The sequence below is a fragment of the Choristoneura fumiferana genome, chromosome 7, assembly GCF_025370935.1.
Source record: "Choristoneura fumiferana chromosome 7, NRCan_CFum_1, whole genome shotgun sequence".
In the NCBI taxonomy this organism is placed as follows: Eukaryota; Metazoa; Arthropoda; class Insecta; order Lepidoptera; family Tortricidae; genus Choristoneura; species Choristoneura fumiferana.
The window spans coordinates 7,013,853-7,036,493 of NC_133478.1; the positions used below are offsets into that span (position 1 = coordinate 7,013,853).

At 37.6% G+C, this 22,641-nt stretch overlaps 4 protein-coding genes across 6 annotated transcripts; 3 read left to right on the forward strand and 1 right to left on the reverse strand.

Annotated features, from left to right (window-relative positions):
* Nucleotides 1–178: 178 nt before the first annotated feature.
* Naa20A (N-alpha-acetyltransferase 20 A) lies at nucleotides 179–1,961 on the forward strand. Its single transcript, XM_074089971.1, has 5 exons — nucleotides 179–376; nucleotides 444–559; nucleotides 747–876; nucleotides 1,610–1,746; nucleotides 1,837–1,961. Exons 1-5 carry the CDS (start codon nucleotides 324–326, stop codon nucleotides 1,920–1,922), a joined length of 522 nt encoding a protein of 173 aa, XP_073946072.1. The 5' UTR covers nucleotides 179–323; the 3' UTR covers nucleotides 1,923–1,961.
* On the reverse strand, nucleotides 1,958–4,765 carry crn (pre-mRNA splicing factor crn). The gene is made up of 5 exons (XM_074089969.1): nucleotides 4,563–4,765; nucleotides 4,305–4,490; nucleotides 4,116–4,231; nucleotides 3,727–3,883; nucleotides 1,958–3,649 (listed from the first exon to the last, which is right to left on the reverse strand). The coding sequence occupies exons 1-5, from the start codon at nucleotides 4,599–4,601 to the stop codon at nucleotides 2,000–2,002; spliced, it is 2,148 nt and encodes a 715-aa protein (XP_073946070.1). The 5' UTR covers nucleotides 4,602–4,765; the 3' UTR covers nucleotides 1,958–1,999.
* A 625-nt stretch (nucleotides 4,766–5,390) lies between these two features.
* On the forward strand, nucleotides 5,391–10,025 carry mldr (mitochondrial ribonuclease P catalytic subunit). Of its 2 annotated transcripts, none has more exons than XM_074089694.1 (5): nucleotides 5,391–5,594; nucleotides 5,670–6,471; nucleotides 6,804–7,190; nucleotides 8,897–9,086; nucleotides 9,867–10,025. In XM_074089694.1, exons 1-5 carry the CDS (start codon nucleotides 5,540–5,542, stop codon nucleotides 10,014–10,016), a joined length of 1,584 nt encoding a protein of 527 aa, XP_073945795.1. In that variant the 5' UTR covers nucleotides 5,391–5,539; the 3' UTR covers nucleotides 10,017–10,025. The 2 variants fall into 2 exon arrangements, with proteins under 2 accessions (XP_073945795.1, XP_073945796.1); XM_074089695.1 differs by lacking the exon at nucleotides 5,391–5,594 and having other exon boundaries at nucleotides 6,007–6,130; nucleotides 6,205–6,471.
* Nucleotides 10,026–11,241: 1,216 nt separating this feature from the next.
* On the forward strand, nucleotides 11,242–21,955 carry LOC141429588 (uncharacterized). Of its 2 annotated transcripts, none has more exons than XM_074089972.1 (6): nucleotides 11,242–11,509; nucleotides 12,311–12,497; nucleotides 13,087–13,231; nucleotides 14,000–14,111; nucleotides 15,226–15,408; nucleotides 21,869–21,955. In XM_074089972.1, exons 1-5 carry the CDS (start codon nucleotides 11,413–11,415, stop codon nucleotides 15,405–15,407), a joined length of 723 nt encoding a protein of 240 aa, XP_073946073.1. In that variant the 5' UTR covers nucleotides 11,242–11,412; the 3' UTR covers nucleotide 15,408; nucleotides 21,869–21,955. The 2 variants fall into 2 exon arrangements, with proteins under 2 accessions (XP_073946073.1, XP_073946074.1); XM_074089973.1 differs by lacking the exon at nucleotides 21,869–21,955 and adding an exon at nucleotides 19,576–19,662.
* Nucleotides 21,956–22,641: the final 686 nt, after the last annotated feature.

Consider the following 22,641-nt stretch of genomic DNA (forward strand, 5'->3'; position numbering starts at 1 on the left):
CAAGTTTCGTAGTATCCCCTCTGCATGGCTACTTACTACGAAACTCGAAACTCGAAGTTTGTATCGTACCGTCCCTCTCGCTCTCGTATTAAATTTCGTAAGTAGCCCTGCTGCTGCTGCTACTGCTATACCGTCTGTATAAGTGTATAAAGTAGAGTATAATTTTCTCTGACCACAGACTACTCTTGGACCAGAGAACTAACGTTTCTTTAACTGTCTTTCTTTAGTATCTCTTAGTACCTAGTCTGTGCTGTCTTTGACCCTTGTCTGACCCGGCAATAAATAGGTTATATTTACAAAAAATAATATTACTGATTTTCATCATGACAACAATAAGACCATTTACATGCGAAGATATGTTAAAATTCAATAATGTGTAGGTAAATCCTTAATTATGTTGTGGTGTTTCATTACTATTTTAATTAATGAAAATATTTTTTCAGGAACTTGGATCCATTGACTGAAACCTATGGTTTGTCTTTCTACACACAATATTTGGCTCACTGGCCCGAGTATTTTCAAGTTGCAGAATCGCCGAGCGGTGAAATTATGGGATACAGTACGTTATTATTATTATATCCTGCATTTTTGCTCCACTACCTATTGGTGTATTTTTTGTTTGTTTACTAACAACTTGTACTATGTCGCTTAATCGACAGGTGCCTTGTACCATCATTGCATTGCATTAAAGTAGGTGAACTACCTATTTTTTCAATTATAACACAAGGGTTCTTAATATGTTTCAGTTATGGGGAAAGCAGAGGGGCTTGGTGAGAATTGGCATGGACATGTTACTGCTCTGACTGTTAGTCCTGATTACAGAAGGTTGGGCTTAGCTGCCACTTTAATGAGCATTTTAGAAGATGTTTCGGAACAGTAAGTTACATTCTGACATGCACAACTAGTTTTGCCTCCATTAGTTAATCCTTTTATTGGTTGGACTAAGCAAAGGGGGTCCCGACTACATAGGTTAGGTTAGGTTGGAGTGTTAAAGTTATGTATGTGACCCCCTTTGCTTTTAAATTTAATTCTAATTTTATTTTGGCTGACAATGTTTTGTAATTTACCACTATCATCATATAATTCCCTGATATGTATTTATAATGTATTTTTTCATTAGGTAATAAATAAATCTAATCTAATCTTAAGGCAACAATGGCGAACTAAGACTGAGGCCCAGGGCGATCTTTAATTTGGAAATCAATATTTTACCATGTGAACACCACATAAACATTCACAAGTGAAGCGCCATCCGTCACGCAAAAACTTTTTTTCTATGCTTGCCAATCGAACAAACAAACCCCCCCCCGCTCCCCCCCCCCGCTTAGTCCGCCACTGTTATGCAGACCGTAGCACCTTACATGGTGAAAAATAGCATGAGAACTGGATATGTTTGGTACTGAAAAGGGTAAGGTAATGCATAGAGTAATTTTTTTTGTCAAAAAAATACTCTATTTATTTATCTGAGCAGTCAAGTAAGTTGTCCAACTACTTAAGTACTAGAGAATTATATTCATTCTCTTCGCAATTAACTTAAAATGTATAAATGATTTTGATTTCTATGTCACTCACACTCGTGTATGTAACTAAATACTGTATTATTTGACAGGAAAAAGGCTTACTTTGTGGATTTGTTTGTGAGAGTAAGTAACAAAGTAGCCATCAATATGTACAAGAACCTGGGATACATTGTGTATAGGACTGTCCTGGAGTATTATTCTGGGGACCCAGATGAGGATGCTTATGGTAATTTAATAAAATAACAAATTAGTTATATTCATTGTTACTGTTGATTTTTTTAACAAGATAATATAAAGTTTTTTAATTATATTCCAGACATGCGAAAAGCCTGTTCCAGAGATGTGAATAAAACTTCAGTAATACCATTAGCACATCCTGTTAGACCTGAGGAAGTAGACTGAAACAACTAGCCTACCAATAAAATAATTAAAACCAATTAAAATGTATTGATTTATTTTAAGCTTACAAAATACATTATTCATGAATCACTGTCACTACTGCTGTCACTATCATCCTTGTCAATATTTGCATCTGGTGGGGTGTGTGGTTCTTCTGTATTCTGTTCTTTTGGTGGTTGTTCTGGAGTGTGAGATGTAACTTCAGGCTCCGGTTCGGGTTCAGGTACTTCTTTCTGTTTCCTCCATTGCTTGGCAGCAGCAAGAAGCTTGAGATTAGGACGGACCATTTCATCTTCAGGAAAGATGTAATCAAACACTTCTTCCCAACCTTCTTCAATTCCATCATCGCTGACAATCTTCTGTCTCTTCTTAACTCTTCTAGGCATTTTAGCCAGGACCTTCTCTAGTTTAGTGTCTTCACCAATTTCAGTTTCAAATTCTTTCCAAGCTTCCAAAAGAAGAACTCTGGCTTCTTTCTCCCCAAGGCTCCTGAGACTATCATTGGCGCGTTCATAGACACGTCTTGCTAATTCGACATTGATATTATCAGCATTCTCAGCATTTAGCTCAAATTTCGCATATGAAAGCCAAACTTTAACATGCACAGTTCTTTCTAGCAGTCTTTCATAAAGCTGTCTAGCTTTTTCAGTCTCCCCTTGGGCCACTTCAAAGTCAATGTAACTTTTCCATAGGAGTTCAGGCATATCCAACCTCTGTTGTCCAACAGCTATTTCATAAATTGCTCTGGCTCTATCAATGTCTCCTAACAATGTTTCCAACTCTCCAAACTTAATCCATGTTATACAATTCTCTGGTCCATATTCCAGGAATTTTTGATACAGTATTCTGCATCTGTCAAATTCTCTGAGTTGGATCTCCAAATCGATATAACCTCTGTATAATTTATCTCGCGGACACATCCCCAAGGCCATACCTAATGTCTTTCTGGCCTGTTTCAAGTCTTTACATCTTACTTCAAATTGGGCATACATAAGCCAAATTTTGGAGAAAGTGAATATTTTATGAGGTATCAACTCCAAGCAGGTTCTGTAGACTTGTCTGGTGCGCTCAATATCTTCAGCTTCTAGTTCTTCATACAGGGCATAATTAATCCACAGATAAATATAGCGTCTCCAGAATTGTTTGTCCTTTGAAGGAGGTACATTAGCTATTGCTCTCTCATAGGTATCCCTTATGTCATCCACATTCCCTTCATTTTCAACCAGCCTTATGTAATCAAACCAAGCATCATAATTTGTAGGATTCTCAATTACTTCTTGCTCATACATATATTTTCTCTTATTCACAATAACATCCTCAATACCAGACCTGTCACCATACTTTTTTTCATGTATTGTATATGCTTTGTACAATTCCTTGTTTCTGTCTTTAGGAATATGATCTAAAGCATATTTATAAATTACTCTAGCTCTGTCATGTTCCTTTTGGTTTTCTTCAAACTTTGCAAACGCTATAAACAGTCTTTCATCCAAATCTTCATCTCCAAAGAACTCTACTGCCCTTTCAAATACTTTTCTTGAGCCATTGATAAATCCATGGTTTTCTTCAAATTTTGCATACTTTATCCAGTTTTTGACATCAGGATGGACCATTACAAATCTCTCATATATTTGTCTGGCCCTTTCAAGTTCTTTGTATCTTAATTCAAAGTTGATGTAAGTTTGCCATGCTTGCTCATCTGGCTGCCACTCCATCCACCTCTCAAATACCTAGAATTAGAAAATTAAAATTTTTACCATAATGTTTTAGTAATATCCCTCAATTGATTATGAAGATAACAACTTGCCTGTCTGGCTCCAGCAACATTCTCCAACATCTCTTCCATGTAGGTGTATTTATACCAAAATTGGGAAACCCTTGGTAAGATGGTGACAGCTCTATCCCACAAGTTACGGGCATGATTCACTTGCCTGTTTCTCATCTCCATTTCAGTGTATTTCAACCTGTAAAACAAAAAATACATGCAGTTGAACATTGAATCTCCTCCTTTTTTCAAGTTGGCTAAAAAGGCAACAAATACTGATAACTTTATTAAGTCAATGCTGTTCCAATAGTAGAAAGTAAATGCTTGGTCTAAGGCTACCATCATCACTTAGTGTGGTCAACAAACAAAGTAATTTTAACAATAAAAATCATTGTATCTTCAAAATTAAATATAGGATAAAATTTTCTTACCATAGGGTAACATTTCTGTGGTCAACGTCCAGGGCCCGCTCATAAATAGAGCGAGCTCTTTGCACTTGCTTCTGTGATTCCTCCCACTGGGCATACTTGAGCCAATTTCCAATAACCTATAAAATAAATAAACATTAGAATTGTACATTATAGTAATTTAAGACTATATTATTTTATAATTAAGCTTACAAGTCGATTTTTTCTAATATTGTCCTCAAAAGCCTTTCGTTTACGATGCTGGTAGTCCCTCAATTCCTCTGGATCAGAGATTTTTTGCTTCGGCGGAGGTGGCAAAATTTCTAAGTCTCTTTCTTTAGCTTCGCGAAGAAGTTGTTCAGCTGTAATTTGTATCTCAGCTGGAGCTTTGTTCTTGACCTACAATGTAAAATATTTGTTAGTACATAAAGCTTTCAAAAGGATAATGTAATGAAAGTTTAAAATCATTACCTTTGCCACTTTGGGCATTTTTGTAGCTTTTCCCTCCATAGTAATTATTTATATAACAATACCAAACTATGGTGTCCTGTCTTGTTCATTAATTTTGTTCGTAACACCAGTATAATAAGTGTAAATAGAGAAATTAATTAAATAAAAGCACGAGTATCAACTTAGTCTTCAAGCGATAGAGAAGAGAACGACGACGCGTAGGTAGGTTGTCAATTTTGACACTTATTTGACAGAACTTATTTTTTTATAAGATGTTTTGGCTTGGAAACTGCATCCTTTAAGCCACGTTTATTTAATGTGGTAATAGTCGGAATTTAAAGCGAGAGAGTGAAGATGTTCACGTTATTTTCACAACACGATATAAAATATTTTCACACTGTAGTGACTGTAGCTGTAGTCTTAATTAATTGTTATATACTGAATTATCTCAACAAATACAATATTTTTAAGAATGTCAGTTAAGCTACATAGACATTAAGTGTGTGTTTGAGGAGTGACTAGAGCCCAACCAAACCATAGCGCTGCCAGCTAAACTGCGAGACGGGCAAATTTTCTCTCAAACAAACAAAGAAAATATATATTTATTAGAACGTTTTCACATTATCCGATCCGATATCGGTATCGGACGACATCCGATAGCCAACACCATGTGCTGCTTTCACAATAAGGTAACGTCAGCTGTCAGACAGACAGAAAGAAACGTCAAAATAATAAAAAAGCATTGGTAGGGGGGCTACTACAAAATTCGAAAAACAAAGTTAGCATTGTATCGTCCCTTTCACTCTCGTATTAAATAATATTAGTGTCAGCGGGACGGCAAGATACGAAGTTCGAATTTTGCATTACGATCGTATGATAGGATAGTATATTGTTGAAACATGGTTACTTCTTATTAAATAATTATAAAAGTTTTATAAAGTAATTTGATTTCGTAAAGTAATTTGAACACCGTCATTAAAGAAAATACTTACACTAATATGTACAAGATGATTTCTCCTTACGTTCGCAGTGCAATTCATAAACACAAATCATGTAAGAAAAATAACTAAATTTAAAACAATTTACATATCTATCGGCTTCTAATTACAATACTATCACTGTTTACAGTTATTTCAGTCAGTCTACGCTTCACCAACAAGACAAGTTTTAATTCAAACCAGGATTCGGAATTTAATTTGTTTGAACATTTAAAGCAAGTCATTGAAAACCACAACCAAAACTGGCCCCAAGTGAAAAATACCTTAATAAGCTCACAAGGAAGAATAAATAACAAAAACATTGATGCCATAATGCTCAAATTAATGGTTACTAATAAGAAACTGGATACGGCTCTATCATTCGCAAGCTATTTAGACAAAACTGAATCATTATCACTTGGTGCTACTAATGGTTTATTAGGCCTTTACTATGAAATCGGAAGAACCAAGAAGCTATCTGACAAACAGAGAAATTTTATATTGGAAAGTTATGGCAATCTCTATGATAAGTATAAAATTTTAGACTCAATGACAAGTGAGCGCCTACTACATGCGTTGTGTGCTATAGATGAGTGTGACAAAGCTCTTAAGGTATTAGAGGACATTCACCACACCGGTGTTCCTAGTCATTCTGCTTACAGTAACTTGATAGCAACTTTTTTCAGACTCAACAGAAGAAATGAGGCTGTGAAAGTCATCCAAAGCAGTCTGAATAAAAAAAGGCCTCTCCAATATATTGCTTATGCTGAGTGGATCAACTACATATTAAGAAAATACAAAATGAATAAAACAATTGTTAAGCATTTGGATGAAATTTGTGTGCATATAGCCAGGAACAGTGTTACCATAGATACTGCTACTGCTGAGAAACTATTAGAAGTTTATACTGCAGTTGGATGGAGTACCCAGTTTTCAAAGATACATAAACAAAGGTTTGTATTTTATTTAACTATACAGAATAAGTTTTAATCAATCATGATCAGGGACCAGTTTTTGTAATTCTGTAATTGATAATGGTCATGTTGAAGTTGTTACATAAGACCAAACTTTTGACTATGATTACTTTTATTAAAAAAAAAATACATTTATTGTCACCATGAGCATAAAAGCTAATGATATCCCACTATCCCAGGATCCATTTATACTAAAAGTCCCAGGTTTAGATTCACTCATTAAAGCAGTTAGATTTTTATTTTGTAAATTTATTTTTTTATTCCCTTATTTTTGAGGTCACTCATTTAGTATATATTTTTTCAAATTCCAGTGGCCAGTGCAACTCATGCAAAGAAACATTGCAATGCTTAAAACTGTCAATGGAAGAATTTCATAAACTACAGAATAATATTAAAGAGAAATTGATAGTGGGATCTGATCTATTTTTAAAAACATCACCTGATGAATTGCAGAGATTCCAAAAGTTTATAGAAAAGACTGCTCCATATGACATTGTTTTAGACAGTTTGAATATAGCATTGGCAGTTGGTACACCCAATAGTGTCCAGAGAATATCTTTTTTAAAAGCAGTTGTGGACCAATTTAAAAGGGAAAACAAAAGGATATTGCTCTTAGGCAGAAATCATATGCTGAAATGGCCGAGACAGCCTTTGGATTATTTGAGAAGAAATACATTTAGCTTTTTCACAGACAACTTGTAAGTAAATTTACCAAGTACATACTTAAGATCATTGTTATCCATTTTAAAACATTTCTTTGTTAATGCCAGTACATTCTTGGGCGACCGAACTTTGCGGGGCGTCTTGCGAGTTTTATTTCTACCATAATAACATGGTGTAGAGCAGTCCCATATCTTATCACATAGCTAAATATTACTAAAGTAATATGTAATCTACTTACCTGGTAAACGATAGAGCCATCAAATACACATTAAAATATGACTGTTAGTCTCTCCAGCGCAAAAGTCATTTGTGCGCATAGACCTTGATCTGGTCATGTTCCTTTACATAGGTTTGCGCATTTAATGAGAAAGGCAGAGTCTCCAAATTGTGCTGAAGATGTTTACCACTTATTAATGGAGTTTGTAAGGACTCGAGCCAAGAGGAATATGTTTTACTCAATTTGGAATGTCGATATCTTAAATGTTGGTATTTTCCAAGCCATATTGTCAGAGCCCTGGTCGCAGGCTGCTAGATTTGTATACGGATTTTTAGATAAGTGAGTAGACAGATTTGTGGTAGACATTTGTTTGAGTACTATGTAAGAGAATCCGCGCGCAGGTTTGCCACTCTGTGGCAGGGGATCCGGTGGTATGGTTTGGAGGACATGTTATGTCACTCTTGGCTCGAGTCGTTTCTCATTTAAGTCGTATGGCTGTTGTGGTGTTTTTATAGTTAAAGCCTTTGGGAACTGACATGTTCATTATCTTTTGATCAAAGTTCCATAATAAATAAAGATTTAAAAAAATATGACTATCTACGGCTGCAAAATATTGATAAATCAGTTTTCTAGAGGTACTTAAAATACTCTTAACTCCATATTTTCGTCGAAGCCGACCCTGTAGCCTGTCGCTAGGGATGCGTAGGATATTGTATAATGTTTCACACGACACAAGACATTACCTTACGTAAATTTAGCCATTTATTGTTCCCGTTGAACTTCTTACTTTTTAGTCCGTACATGCAGATAGCCTGCCAAATCATATATTTTTGTGGATATTTGCTGGCCATCTTGTGTTTGTATTTTTCTTTGACATTGTCCCTATTGTTAGCAACAAAATATTCTTGCCGAGGAATCTGATTAAAATCAGCCACCACATATGTTTCATCGTCCATTTACGTTGCAGTAAAATTTTGTGAAGAAGCTGTATATAATTTTCTGGCCCGTGTCCTGGCTGTTCTCTGTTTTTCGGGATTTTGATCTGGTACTTTCTGGACCTTTTACGAAACTTATTGAAATTAACAAAAATGTTCTGCTAAGTACATACATACATAGTCAAAGTACCGTAACTAACCCTTACTTCTTTCTCTAAAAAGGTTGCCTGGAAGAGATCGCTCTAAAGCGATAAGGCCGCCTACCTTGCTTACCTTGTAATTTTCTTTGTGTACTTGTTTTCTGTATCGCTTACTATTTCTGGTGTACAATAAAGAGTAATTGTATTGTATTGTACCGTCAGACTCACCCATAGAAAATAAAACGGATAACTCGATCAAGTCTTTAATTGACCCCCGTCGCCGTGGCGTGTGCTTCGAGAGGAAGGGCTACGAATTAGTCCGAAACATGTCGAGCTAAACTCAAGTAAAGGTGTGAGTTATCTGGTCTATTTCACTATGGTAGAGCAGTTCCTTCGCGTCCAGAGGACCAACGGATTGATCCCTAAACTTTCAACATTTTTTTCATCAGATCTCAAGATGATCCATACTTCATCACAGCAGCGATTCTCAGTGGTCCTCACACTGATATAGTTTCGAAGGATCTACTCCGTGGCCATATGTTTCTGCTGCAGGATGAAGAGTTGAGACACATCTTCAAGCGGTGGCAGTGGCAACATCAGTGGATGGTGTTTGCTAACAAAGGAAGACCCCAGATATTGGTAATTAATTTTAGTTGGGTGACTGACTTAGCCGCCTTAAAAGGCTTAATAATCATATTAATTAATAATCATCAATCACAATACACACCAATTACAATAATCAATGATGAAAAAAGGTGCAAGATCTCAATCTAATCTAATCTAATCTATTTATCAGTTGGTGATTAAAAAAAGAACGTGTAATTAATATAGCCTCCGTGTTTAAAATTTATTTATGTACATAACTGAATGAATGAATTTTAAACATGGAGGCTATATTTGGGCGTTACGGGGCCTATGTTATTAACAATCTATGATGACCCCATACTGAGTATATGTTGCTTAGAAGCAGGGCTCTGCTAATACTGAATTCTCATAAATACCTGCAAATTTATACGGAACCCTCGCTGCGTGAGTTCGACTTGCACGTGACCAGTATTTATTTTTATGTATATTATCTAAGAACTGCGTCGATCATGAACAAATTAGTTTTTTTGTTTTTGGTTTTATCCCATCTAAATTTACAGGAAAAAATCCACTGCAGGTGCAAATATGTTTTTTTTTTCTTTTTATTGACTTAAAAAAATTCAAAAAATTCAGTTCAACTGTGGTTCAACGTTATTAACCTTTTGAACGCTACAGTCGGCAACACGCGACTGCAGAAAATCGTGCCATAGGAGCGACGTCGGTATTTCGTCGCCAGTTCAAAAGGTTAAATAGTGATGATATTTGAAATATTAAGTATACCTACCTAGAAATAAATTCTTTTAAAAAGTAAAAAGTTTAAAATTATGTTTTCAGCCACCTCTTAAGTTCACGCCGTTTGCTCAAAAACTCAACGACGGCTGGCATCTACCCTACGAGAAAGAAGCTCAGAGCACTGGACAAGTCAACATCGGCGTACCTGACTTGACTAATTGGCTGTGTTTAAGACCTAAGCAAAATAAATGAAATATTTATAAAAAACTTGTTTTGATTTACACAGAGAGAAATATTTTACGGGATACAAAATTCGTACAAAACAGACGTAGATGCGAATTTTCAACTGTTCAAGATAAATGCGAAAAACTTATTTTTTGATCGATTTTTGACCGTCCTTTGTCAATAAGTAATTTTTGGAAGAAATGCATTTAGGTATGTCATTGTTGTTTTACAGGGGCGAATTAGTGTTTTCACTTCTCATGCTCTAAAAGTAGGTCAACATAGCTTTACGTGGCGGGAGTAAAGTGAGTACTTTAGACCCTAGGGAGTAAAAGTAATTATATTTTTAATTTACTTCGAGTGACTTAGATAAACGCAAACAGCCAGTGCTGGGCACAGGCCTCCTCTCAGAACAAGAGGGCTTGGGCGATAGTTCCCACGCGGGCACAGTGCGGATTGGGAACTTCACACGCACCATTGTTAACAAATAATGATTCAACCGTATCATATCTGAAGGAGCCCAAACTTGGTATGTTTTGAAAATGAGTTTAATTTTAATTTAAAATAAGTGACTGAAATATATTGATGTGATATATTTTGAGAATCCGCTTAGTAAGCCCTTTTTTTTTTTTTTATATGGTATAGGGGGAAAACGAGCAGGCGGATCGCCTGATGGTAAGCGATTACCGTCGCCCATGGACACCTGCAACACCAGAAGAGTCACAAGTGCGTTGCCGGCCTTTAAGGTAGGAGTACGCTCTTTTCTTGAAAACTTGAAGGTCATAGCGGTCCGGGAATACCGCAGGCGATAGCTCATTCCAGAGTTTTGCTGTGCGAGGCAGGAAATTTCTGGAAAAACGCACAGTAGAGGACCGCCAACCATCTAAACCTTTCATTAGATACCACACACGATAGGCTTCAGAACATTTTTTTTTCCTTTAGGTACTTACAAAAAAAGATGACGTCGTAACTCCTCTCCTTTTTGTATTTTTTTTCGTGCTACGGGTCAAATTGATTCGTATGTCCTAAAGATCAATCGTTCTGATTTTCATGCTTTTAGCACCATTTGCAGCTTTTTAATTAATTAATTTATATTTTACTCGCGGCCTCTTGGGTCGCGGGCCCGTGGAATTTTGCCAGCCCTGCCACCTGCCACCCTATAGTTACGCCACTGCAGTTAACTGTAGGTACTTATTATACCTTCGCGGTTATAAAACTTTTTTCTTTAATTTTGATGGGTTGGTAACTAATTGTCACTTGTAAATAATGAATTCATAGCCATCAGGAATCATGAAAATTTAGCAAAATCGTAGTGTTTATTTTTATCGTTATCAAAATTTAAAATTCATGTGTTAGTTGATTTGCTACGTTTCTGGTATTCAAAATTTTCAATTGAGTAAAGAACAATTTTGCGAATTAAACAAAAATGCCTAAGTTTTCTAAGAAAAAATCAGCAACGGATAGCAAGCCGCAGAGCAAGTCTGATCTCAGTACCAAGTCGGACCAAAGTGTAAGATTTAGAGGTAACAATAATTACAACCAAATTCTTAACATTATTAATTAAGTTATATTCTCAATATTATTTAATAGATGATGCGAGAAATCCAGCTGATCAGTCCAGCCGTTTTAGCGTGAAGGAGTGACAAACATACATCATACGCATACAAGCACGCACTCATACATTTGCACATTTATAATATTAGTCATATCTGCAATTAAACTAAACACGCACCATCTGAAACTTAGTACAGTCACCAGCACCAATATCTGACACAACAAGCGTGCATAAATATCTGATACGACTCTATTTCTAGGGCCGAAAGGACGTGTCAGATATTTTTGCACGCTCTGCTGTGGCAGATATTAATGCTGGTGACTGTACGTATAATAGGTAGACATACCTACCTACTTGCTCTTAAAAGTGTATTCTACGTCCTACTCTAGGTATTCAACTACTTCTATCGTTTTCTTCTTCTGTTTTCTTATGACGACAGCGAGTAATTAAAATCTTCGCACAGCGCCACGTGAGAAGCACCTAAATAAAAATTCATGATTATTGAATTTACTATTTACTCGCGGTATACCTACTCGTACTTCAGAGTTCAGACACTTTAATTTGGAATTCTTGGGTTTCATTCCCATGGAAATTATATACATGAAGGTTTATAGAACATGAATTTCGAAAAACTCCGAGGTGCGAGCCCGGGCTTCAACTTACCATCCTCTGCTTGAGAGGCCATTCAAACCACTAGGCCACCGCGGCCCTATGCCCTATTGCTAGCTATTGTACATTGCTATAGGATAGGTAAACATTGCTCTCCCAGACCAAAATGCGAAGCCTTCGAAGACTTCAAAGAAGCAGCAGCGCAACATGGAGCGAGTGGAATTGTTAGCGAGGCCGACGGCCCGGCGCCTGCGCTCGCTGTGGGATGAGAAGTGTGCCCTGTTGCCTCCGGACCGGCGGGACAAGATCAAGAGCGCGCTCGAAGAGGACTACTTCTTGAGTCCTGAGTAAGACCCGAGTTGTTAGTCTTTTTAGCGTGAAAGCTCGTTGAAGAACAGGAGTGCGTCGTCCTAAGACCTGACCGCCTGACAAGATCGAGTGCAATCGAAGAGGGTCTTGAGCGCTAGACTCTAGTTGAGGTTCAGAACCTACCTACTTCCAATACAAAGGGGTAAAAGCGAATAAAATGCCATTAGTCATAGCGAGTACAAAAGTAACGGAAAAGTCCCTCTACACTTACATTTGGATGAATTACATGATACTTAATTTTCAGGGGTAAATTGTAAAAAAAAGACGGTTCGGAATTACTGCTCTAGGCTACCGCCCGGCTGTTGACAAAATTCTCAAACAATCGAAGTGGATTAATCCTTGAGGTTTTGAGTAAGACTCTGTTGTTAGATACCTAGGGGTCATCTCAAGAATCTGCTCGAAGTGTCTAAGCTTTTTACGGGACGGGAAGATAGGTTATTCAGGATTGTGTTGAGCTTTTTACTTGGTAACTTTATTGCTTAAAACATAGGTTATCTGTTACCATGACCCTCAGGTGTCTCAAGAGTCGTGTCAGGTGGTTAATAAAGAGTATTTGGATTGCAATAGGCAAACGGAGCAATACTTCCAAGCCCTGAACGAGTCATCCAAGCGCTGGTCGGGGCCTGGCGGGATGGTAAATCGCAAGGAGCAGGCCGACAAGGCGCGTGAGTTGCGCCAACGGCAGAAGTGGCTCGTCAACTTCAGTGCCCAGGTGAACAAAAATAATAATTTATTGAATCAGGCGTTACTTTGCAGATGTCCATATCAATGAACTAAAAGAATTTCTTTGCTCAACCGCGACCGTTTATGCAAGATATGCATGTTCATGCAGTTCCTCTCCCTCCACACTGTAAGAACACACACAAATCACACAAACACATCTATCACCACCACCACACTACACTGACGCGTTTCGAACTCAACCAGAGCTCATCTTCAGAGCAACACAACTGTACACTATAATAATAATAATAGTAATAATACATTCATTTATTTCGGGCAACTTGGCCCATACAATAAATACCTTACAGACTAACATAAATATTTATAATCAATAATATTTAAAACCCAGACCACCACTATGCTACCTGATGTTAGACTAATAAACAAACCACAACAAAAACAAAACTACAACACAAAAATAATATTATGTTGCTCCCACACTGGCTGTTAAGTGTTATATAACGTTATAAAACATTTGAAAATAAGATGAAACGGTTCGAGAAAAGGTAGGTTATAACAGCCAGAGAGCACATTAGATAGAATAGGCTAGTGTCTTAAAAAATCTAATACAACCTAAGTGCATTAGTTAGATTTTCCTAACAAAACGGACACCATACCATATTTTGGGGACACATCTGTAGTCCCTGTTTTTACAGCTCGGAATCATGGACTGTCTAAGTGTCTACCTCCCCGTCTCGTATGTCATCTACTAGGGCCACTGGTTGTAATTGACTCTGTGCCTACTCTTTGTTATTAGGTGGCTTACCGTCTGTGCGACTACATATCGAAGGGTCAGAAAGAGATGCTCGTTTCCAACAGACTCCGAAGTATTGCAGACGTCGTCTTGGAGAGAGTGGCTGAGATATTAGGTTAGACGTTAATTAAATAGGTACAATTAATTAATGTGTTTGTGTGTTTTGTTTATTTTCTTTTGTACAATAAAGAGTTTACATACATACTCGTACAAAAATACTTAATCCCTCATAGTTAAACAATATAAAACTATGATTAGTTTTATGTTTTGTTTTTGTTTGTCATGTGCGGAATTACATTTGAAATTTACCACGAGTTTTCCGGTGAAGGAAAACATCGTGAGGAAACCTGCACAAACCTGCAAAGCAATTCAATGGTGCGTGTGAAGTTACCAATCCGCACAGGGCCCGCGTGGGAACTATGGCCCAAGCCCTCTTGTTCTGAAAGGAGGCCTGTGCCCAGCAGTGGGACGTATATAGGCTGGGATGGTATGGATTAATTGTGTGGTAGCGTATCGAAATTAGTGGGGCTTGGACTTTTGCACCCCTCTTTTTAGGGTTCCGTAGCCAAATGGCAAAAAACGGAACCCTTATGGATTCGTCATGTCTGTCTGTCTGTCTGTCCGTCCGTATGTCACAGCCACTTTTTTCCGAAACTATAAGAACTATACTGTTGAAACTTGGTAAGTAAATGTATTCTGTGAACCGCATTAAGATTTTCACACAAAAATAGAAAAAAAAACAATACATTTTGGGGGTTCCAGTGGGGGTTCCCCAAACTTAGAACTGAAACGCAAACATTTTTTTTTTCGTCAAACCCATACGTGTGGGGGTATCTATGGATAGGTCTTCAAAAATGATATTGAGGTTTCTAATATATTTTCTTTCTAAACTGAATAGTTTGCGCGAGAGACACTTCCAAATTGGTAAAATGTGTGTCCCCCCCTGTAACTTCTAAAATAAGAGAATGATAAAACTAAAAAAAATATATGATGTACATTACCATGCAAACTTCCACCGAAAATTGGTTTGAACGAGATCTAGTAAGTAGTTTTTTTTTAATACGTCATTAATCGTAAAGTAAAGGAAACTTATATATTATGTTACTTGCTGCTACGGAACCCTTCATGGGCGAGTCCGACTCGCACTTGGCCGCTTTTTTATTTCTTCCCTAGTTCAACTTGTTACGCTCCTCTTTTCTAGAACAAAAATAATGTTATATGTTCTTCAGGCGAACCCAAACCGTCCCGGACTCACCCCGGCCGCCTGGCCCGCTTCATGGTGGCCATCTCCGACCGCATAGCGGTGTGGATAGAGAACGCCGTGTACCGCGCCGACGCCCTGGAGCCCCTGGAGGCCGGCCATTCCGACGAACACATGCGGTTGGACAATGAGAAACCGCTTATATGCTGAGGTAAGACAAGCAAGCAGCAGCAGAAGTTCTAAGACTGGACAATAGATTTTCTAGATGGGTAAATTTTTTTAGGGGGCATCGAGCTTCTTTTTTTTATTTTATTTTACTGGATGGCAAACGAGCAATCCTGATGATAAGAGCATAGACACCTACAACACCTGCAGATGCGTTGCTAGAGGCTGGGATACCTCAAGTGCCAGTAATTTAGCTGTCTCTCCACCCGAAACACAACAGTGCAAGCACTGCTGTTTGGATTAGCAAGATAGCAATCGGACCTTGGTCCTACCACCTGCAAAAGCGCTAGCGCTAGGTAATCATGGCACTCTAATGTGGATATCGTGGAATCACGGACTTGTGAATGTAATAGGGGGAAGGGCGGGTTTATACTGTATACTAGCCTGTTACCCGCGACTCCGTCCGCGTAGAATTCGTTTATCGCTATCCTGCGGGAACTATGCAATTTTCCGGGATAAAAACTATCCTATATCCTTCCCCGGGACTCAAACTATCTGTGTACCAAATTTGTTTTGACGTGATTGAGTAACAAACAGACTTACAAACTTTCCTATTTATAATATTAGTGGGAAGTAAAATATTAGGGTCGATCATTTTGATACCATCTCTTTCTTTGACTGCGGTTTGTGTTGGTTTTGTGGTGACAGTATTGTACCTACTTACATTGATTTAGAAAAAAAAACATGCTTCTATCTAAATTTACGTTTTTAGGGTTCCGTACCCAAAGGGTGCCAACGGGACCCTATTATTGAGACTCCGCTGTCTGTCTGTCCGTCCGTCTGTCACAGGGCTTCTCTTAAGCCGCAAAAGTTAAATACTTGAAATTTTCACAGATTATGTTTACTGTGGCCGCTATTACAGCAAATACTAAAAATAAAATAAAGTTACAAATAAAAGGGGGTCGTCATACAAGAAACCTGTTTTTTTTCAGCGTTTTTTTGGTTGCTAGGCGTTATTAGCCGTTATTAAGGCGACCAAGTCGCTTAGCAACGGCTAGCTATGTCGTTTGAATATTTACGAGTACCTTTGAGTTTGCGATTTAAATGATATTTATAAAAATTTCGATAATATAATATAGTGACTGTCTGATTGAGTGTTTTATTCGTTTTTGTGCAAAATTAATAAAGCAATTTATGAACCACAAACCTCAATGAAGACAACTTTGATAAAGCGCTCGCCAAATCCACACCGTATTAATCACCATGTTTACCTATTGTTTTTTAAACTAAATAAATCATACTAAGTTTCTAACACTATATATTTACATGGTTTATAATACAGTTTAAAATTTATTCACATTACTTTACTAAGTCCGCCGAATTTCTCGCGAATGAACCGCGCTGACAGCCTTTTTTTTTGAGCCGCGCGCAATGGTTTCAGAAACAAACAGCCAGAACCAAAGAGGATAAGAATTTAAATTGTTTTTTATTCGAAATACTTGCACAAGTGCTTACATTTCGGCGATATTTTTAGACCCTTTTCTTTAGCTTGCCCTGTTTGTTTATTTATTTATTTATTGTTTGTTTGGGTCAAATCTTGGAAGCTAAATTTGACCCACTTCCAGTTGTCCGATCGACTTGAAATTTGGCATGCCTACTTATGTAAATTTGGTGACAATACAATAATCTGGTAGTGACATCTTGGTGGTCCTGCCAGGATGCATTATATTTATTATGAATATGCATTATTTATTTCTGCATTATATTTATTTGCAGTGTAATGGAACTATGTTTGCTCGGGTGGAATCTTTCAACTCAAATTTGAAGTGGATATTTTCAACCGATTGAGCTGAAATTTTACATTTTACACGCATGTATAAATCCGATGACAATGCAATATTATTATAACATGGAGTTGATCTGATGATGAAGCTAGCGGGTGACCATAGGAACTCTATGATAAACGACACGACCGCATCGAGTTTGGACTCGTTTGATTCGTCTTGACAAGTACTTTGGTAACCAGGGGCATAAAGTAGGTACAGTCAGCAAAAAAAACTTTTATTAGAAGAATTTTAAGAAAAACTTTTACCGAACTGTTTACGGAACCCTTCATGTACGAGTCCGACTCGCACTAGACCATTTTTTTACGATCAGAAAGCATTGGTCCGCGGGGCCCCTAGACGGGTGGGGCCCGTAGTATTTGCTACTCTTGCTACGTGGCTAATCCGCCACTGGGCTTAAGATAGGTTGCTCAGAACGCGCGCGTTTTGCGGTATTATCTACGTATTGCTAAAACCAATACATCTTTTAAAAATACAGCTTGTTTTCGCGATAGAGAACGTAAAACTCGTGCCCTGTCGTGCAATATTTACCTACGCCGTAATAAGGGTTTATTTTACAAGCTTTTATTTAACTTGCAATGCCGGCCAATTTGACGAGCAGAATGCGGCTGGACAATGAGAAACCGCTTGTATGTGGAGATAAGGAGAGGTATGTTACAAATAAGTAATTTCTGAGATATTTCTCACCGGAGTTGGCAGTGGCGGCTTCGCGCGCTCCTGTGTTAATGACAGAGAGCGCTTCGAACTTGAGCCCCGAGCCCGACTTAAGCTCTACTCCGATTCTAGCGGCACCAACCGACTACCTGCGAAGGTAATTGGAACAAAGCTAGGGGCTCCCAATCTTTTCAATACTGCCACTCCTTTTATAGGTTAAAATTGTTTTGCGACGCCCTTAAATAAATAAATACTTAAATAAATTAATTAATCAATATCACGGGACAATTCACACCAATTGACCTAGTCCCAGAGTAAGCTAAGCAAAGCTTGTGTTATGGGTACTAAGCAACGGATAAATATAAAATTATATAGATAGATACATACTTAAATACATATTAAACACCCAAGACCCGAGAACACACATTCGTATTTTTCATACAAATATCTGCCCCGACACGGGTATCGAACCCGGGATCTCAAGCTTCGTAGTCAGGTTCTCTAACCACTAGGCCATCTGGCAGTCAAGATTTATTTTCTTATAAAAGAAAATAAACGTATGTAGCTCTTGATATACGTGTCGGGAGCTATGCGTATGCATTCATATCTGCCGCAGCGGAGCGTGCAAAAATATCTGACACGTCCTACCGGCGTCAGAAATATGTAGAGTCGAATTATTTATGAACGCTTTGTTGCGTCAGATATGCTAGTGACTGTACTACCGCTTGGCGACGCCCCTTGGGAAGTTGGGAGAGTTTGGGAACTCCTGTTATAGTTCATTTCTTTCGCTCTAGCAAATATTTCAACGAACAAGACATTGACGTATAGTTAAGGTACCTTACGGCTGCTTACGGCACTAGACTGGCTGTTTGGAACAAACCGCGCGGCGCATCAATCATCAATATTATTTTGACACAACCCCTGGCACGGACGTCAACAAACTATAATGAAAGATTCAGAAATGCGCGCTGTGAACAAATTTTGTGCACCGTTTGATGTAAGAAACATGCAGTCTATACAGTTTAATACATCAGTGGTGAGTCTATACATAGATGTCGATGGAACAAGGCGATGTAGAGCGAGCATAACACTAAATAATATATCTGCTTGCTTCAAGTATAACATCGTTACTCGCTTTATAATTTGATTAAATAGAAAGTATTATCTTAATAATAGGAGAAAAGGAGAAAACAAAGATGTGACGTAATGCTTACGTGTTTGTTTTGGTTGTAATAAATTGCATTACATTCAAAGAAAACTAATATTATATGTTCTTTCTCGGGTCATGGCTGTTTAATATGTATTTAAATATGTATCTATCTATATAATTATATTTATCCGTTGCTTAGTACCCATAACACAAGCTCTGCTAAGCTTACTTTGGGACTAGGTCAATTGGTGTGAATTGTCCCGTGATATTTATTTATTTTATTTTATAAACAATTAAACGAGTAATTTACGAGTATCTATATATATTTTTTCATAATGAGGTCTCAGAGTCAGCGTATTTATTATTGAAACAGTAAAATCCAAAAGATTCGTTATTCCTGCCTAGATAGTGTAAAGTGGAAAATAAAAACATACACCTAAGTACAAGCTTACACTCGCTACTCTCCTCTGTTGCAAAATGACCTATCCCGTGGGGATTTCATAATCCGCTTTATCTCTTGACTACACCATAACGGGAACCTCTATGAAAAATGACAACTTTCTAGGTCCAAGTTGGCCGGGCGTTGATGAGTCAGTCAGTCAGTCAGTAACAAACAGGTACTTTTTTATCCATTAGCTAGCTGTTGCCCGCGATTTTGTCTGCGAATAAAATGATAAAATGTATGATAAAGGTATTTAAACTGGACTGTTAATAATTTCTTGTATTTAAATATGCAAAAAATCATGACAATCCGTTCAGTAGTTAAGGCGTGAAAGCGAAACAAATAACCTGCCTTTCGAATTTATAATATTAATAGGAGTAATAAGGATATTATGTTATGGTAAACCAATGCTCGTGAAGATCTTTAGGAGAAGCCTATTCGAGCACTAGACGCCTTACGATATGATGATGGTGATAATATTAGGTTTCTTAAGCTTGAAAATATGTACAGCGTTTGTGACGTTATAAGATCATACTATGTTCATATTTTTTACATTTCATTGCTCAGAATTGTTATAGAGTAGGAACGATGGTAAGAGGTTATTAAAAATGCACGATGAATTAGTCAACATATTGAAGGTAATTCAAATTGCTCATACAAAGTATTGTTGAATGACTAAATAATGAGAAACGCCTACATTATGTATGATCCAGTTTTACGGCATAGATTAACCATTGGTTTGATTATAGACGGCAATTGTATCCTTTGTCAATCTGTAAAATTAACTAAATATGGCGTCGAAAGTTTACTTCTGAACGTGATTTTTAATAAAGTATTGTCATTTTTTATAGTACCTGGTGGGTGTAGACACAGTTAAATTTGGCAATGCTTAGTTACAAGACATATTTGGAGAGTAATAATTTTGGAATATTTTGGTTCTAATACCCACATACTTTTAGATTCGTGTAGAGGGCAGCAAAATATAATAATTAAAATAATTTCGAGGAACGTTTCGATCAGCTTTAAGCTTGGAACTTTATTCGATTCTAATCCGTAATAAAAGACGTCCACTGCTGAAGGCCCCTTAGAACGCCGCAATGAACGATAACTCGGCACTTGCATCCACCGGTTGCCCGCAACTCTCACGATTAGTCCACCTAGTGGGAAGCCAGCCAACGCTTCGTATTCCGGTTCGTGGTCGCCACTCGAGGACTTTTCTCCCCCAAAGGTTATCTGCGTAACGGTTATCGGTTATCACACTTATCACCAATATACCTAAGTATAAACTATTATTTCTCTTATTATCTCAGCTGCAACAAAAAATAGATTCATTACGTGCCATCGATAGCAGGTACGCTATTGTAAGACTTAAGCCTTACTTCTGTCTTATTTAAGACTTAAAAAACAGTTGACGATACAGTATTTTAATGAACTTATCACAATCTGGGATTGATTAATCGGTTACTTATTCAATTGAAAAGGTGACAATATCGCCATATTGAGATAGATGGTGCCACTTTTTATCTTAGGTATTTCTATTAGTTATTCATAAAAGCCTGACCTTTGGAGGTTCTAGCTAGACCTTGCTGCACTACCTGGACTAGGTGACCTTCTGAGGGCCCTATATATGCGGTTGTCTTCTGTACTAAGATGTAGTTTGCACTCAGAAGGCTTCCGAGCAGTTCTAGTGAGATCTATTTCGTTGACAAGATGAAATACGCCGTAAGTATTATTTTACTTTTTTTAAACTGAAATGTCCCTATGTGTCGCACAGACGTAGCTGTGGTGCACGATAATTGGTAGCGGAGGATCGAAATAAAAATATATATGGCCCTTATTTTCGTTTGGATAATTAATGGTAGGTACATTTAGGGGCTGTTTCACCATCCATTGATTTAGTGTTAACTGGCGGTTAGGTGTGATGCCGTCTCTATTTGTTTTGTTGGAATAGACGGAGACGGCATCACATTTAACCGTCGGTTAACGCTAATCAATGGATGGTGAAAAAGCCCCTTAGTGTCAAATTCTGGCCAAATTATTTTTTAATATTCTTTGTTGTGAACACCACAAATCAGTACAGTAAATCATTTATTGTGTATGAGTAGCGAGACTGCTTCGATGTATGTTATTTATTTTTAGAAGAAAAAAATATTATGTTAAACCATGTTGAACGCACGGAGAACAGATGGCTGTTTGCGCCGAAAAGTTCACGAATGGAGACCTCGGATCGGCAAGCGCAGCATAGGTCGTTCACCAACGAGCTGAACGGATGACCTGGTTAAAGCCGCGGGTTCACGGTGGATGAAGGCCGCGCCAACCGAGGCACCTCGAGATTTATGGGGGAGGCCTATGTCCAACAGTGGACGTCCTACGGCCGATAAGATGATGATGAATGAAACCATGCTGTTGTTGACAGGTGTTTTTCCTCGTGTGCCTGGTGGCGATGGCGGCCGCAGCCCCGCAGATCATCCCCTACCCCGGATTCATTACTACTGGCGCCAGGGTAAGATATCATGATTAAATACAGCCATAGCGTCAAATATTTGTATACATCGATCTTATGGTTAGTAGCGTAAAGGTGTATAGATATTTTCGACGCCTTAGTAAGGTATATACAGGGTGCTCGGCGCATGGACCGTCAAATTATTTTGGGATATTGTTGAAGTCATTTGCTGTTTTTTCAACTTTACAATTGGTAATTTTGTGGAATTAAAAACCTCGTATGTCCCGTTAAGACTATCAATTAGAATAAAAACTATTATTTGAACAAGCATGTATTATCAAGTATTATATACATTTTTATTTTTATTTTAGGTACATTAATAAAAAAGAGAGAAAAGTTTAAAAGGGGGATTTCGGTAATTTTGAGAAACAACATTTAAAAAATCATATCTCCAAAACCGTGATCCTTAGGACCCAAGGCCCAAGGGTGAAAAGATAGCAAATGTCCCCAACAATATCCCAAAAAAAATTGACGGTCCATGTTTAGGGCGCTATTATATTTATGCCCTTGACTGAACACGAAAACATTTAATTAAATTAAGAAAATTTCGGGGAAAACCTCCAACATTAATTCCAAAGTTTTATATCTCAAAAATGGCTGCACCGACTTTATCAAACATAACTAAGAACTATCGCAAGTAAACTCGCTTTCACATAAAACAAACATATCAAAATTGGTCCATCCAT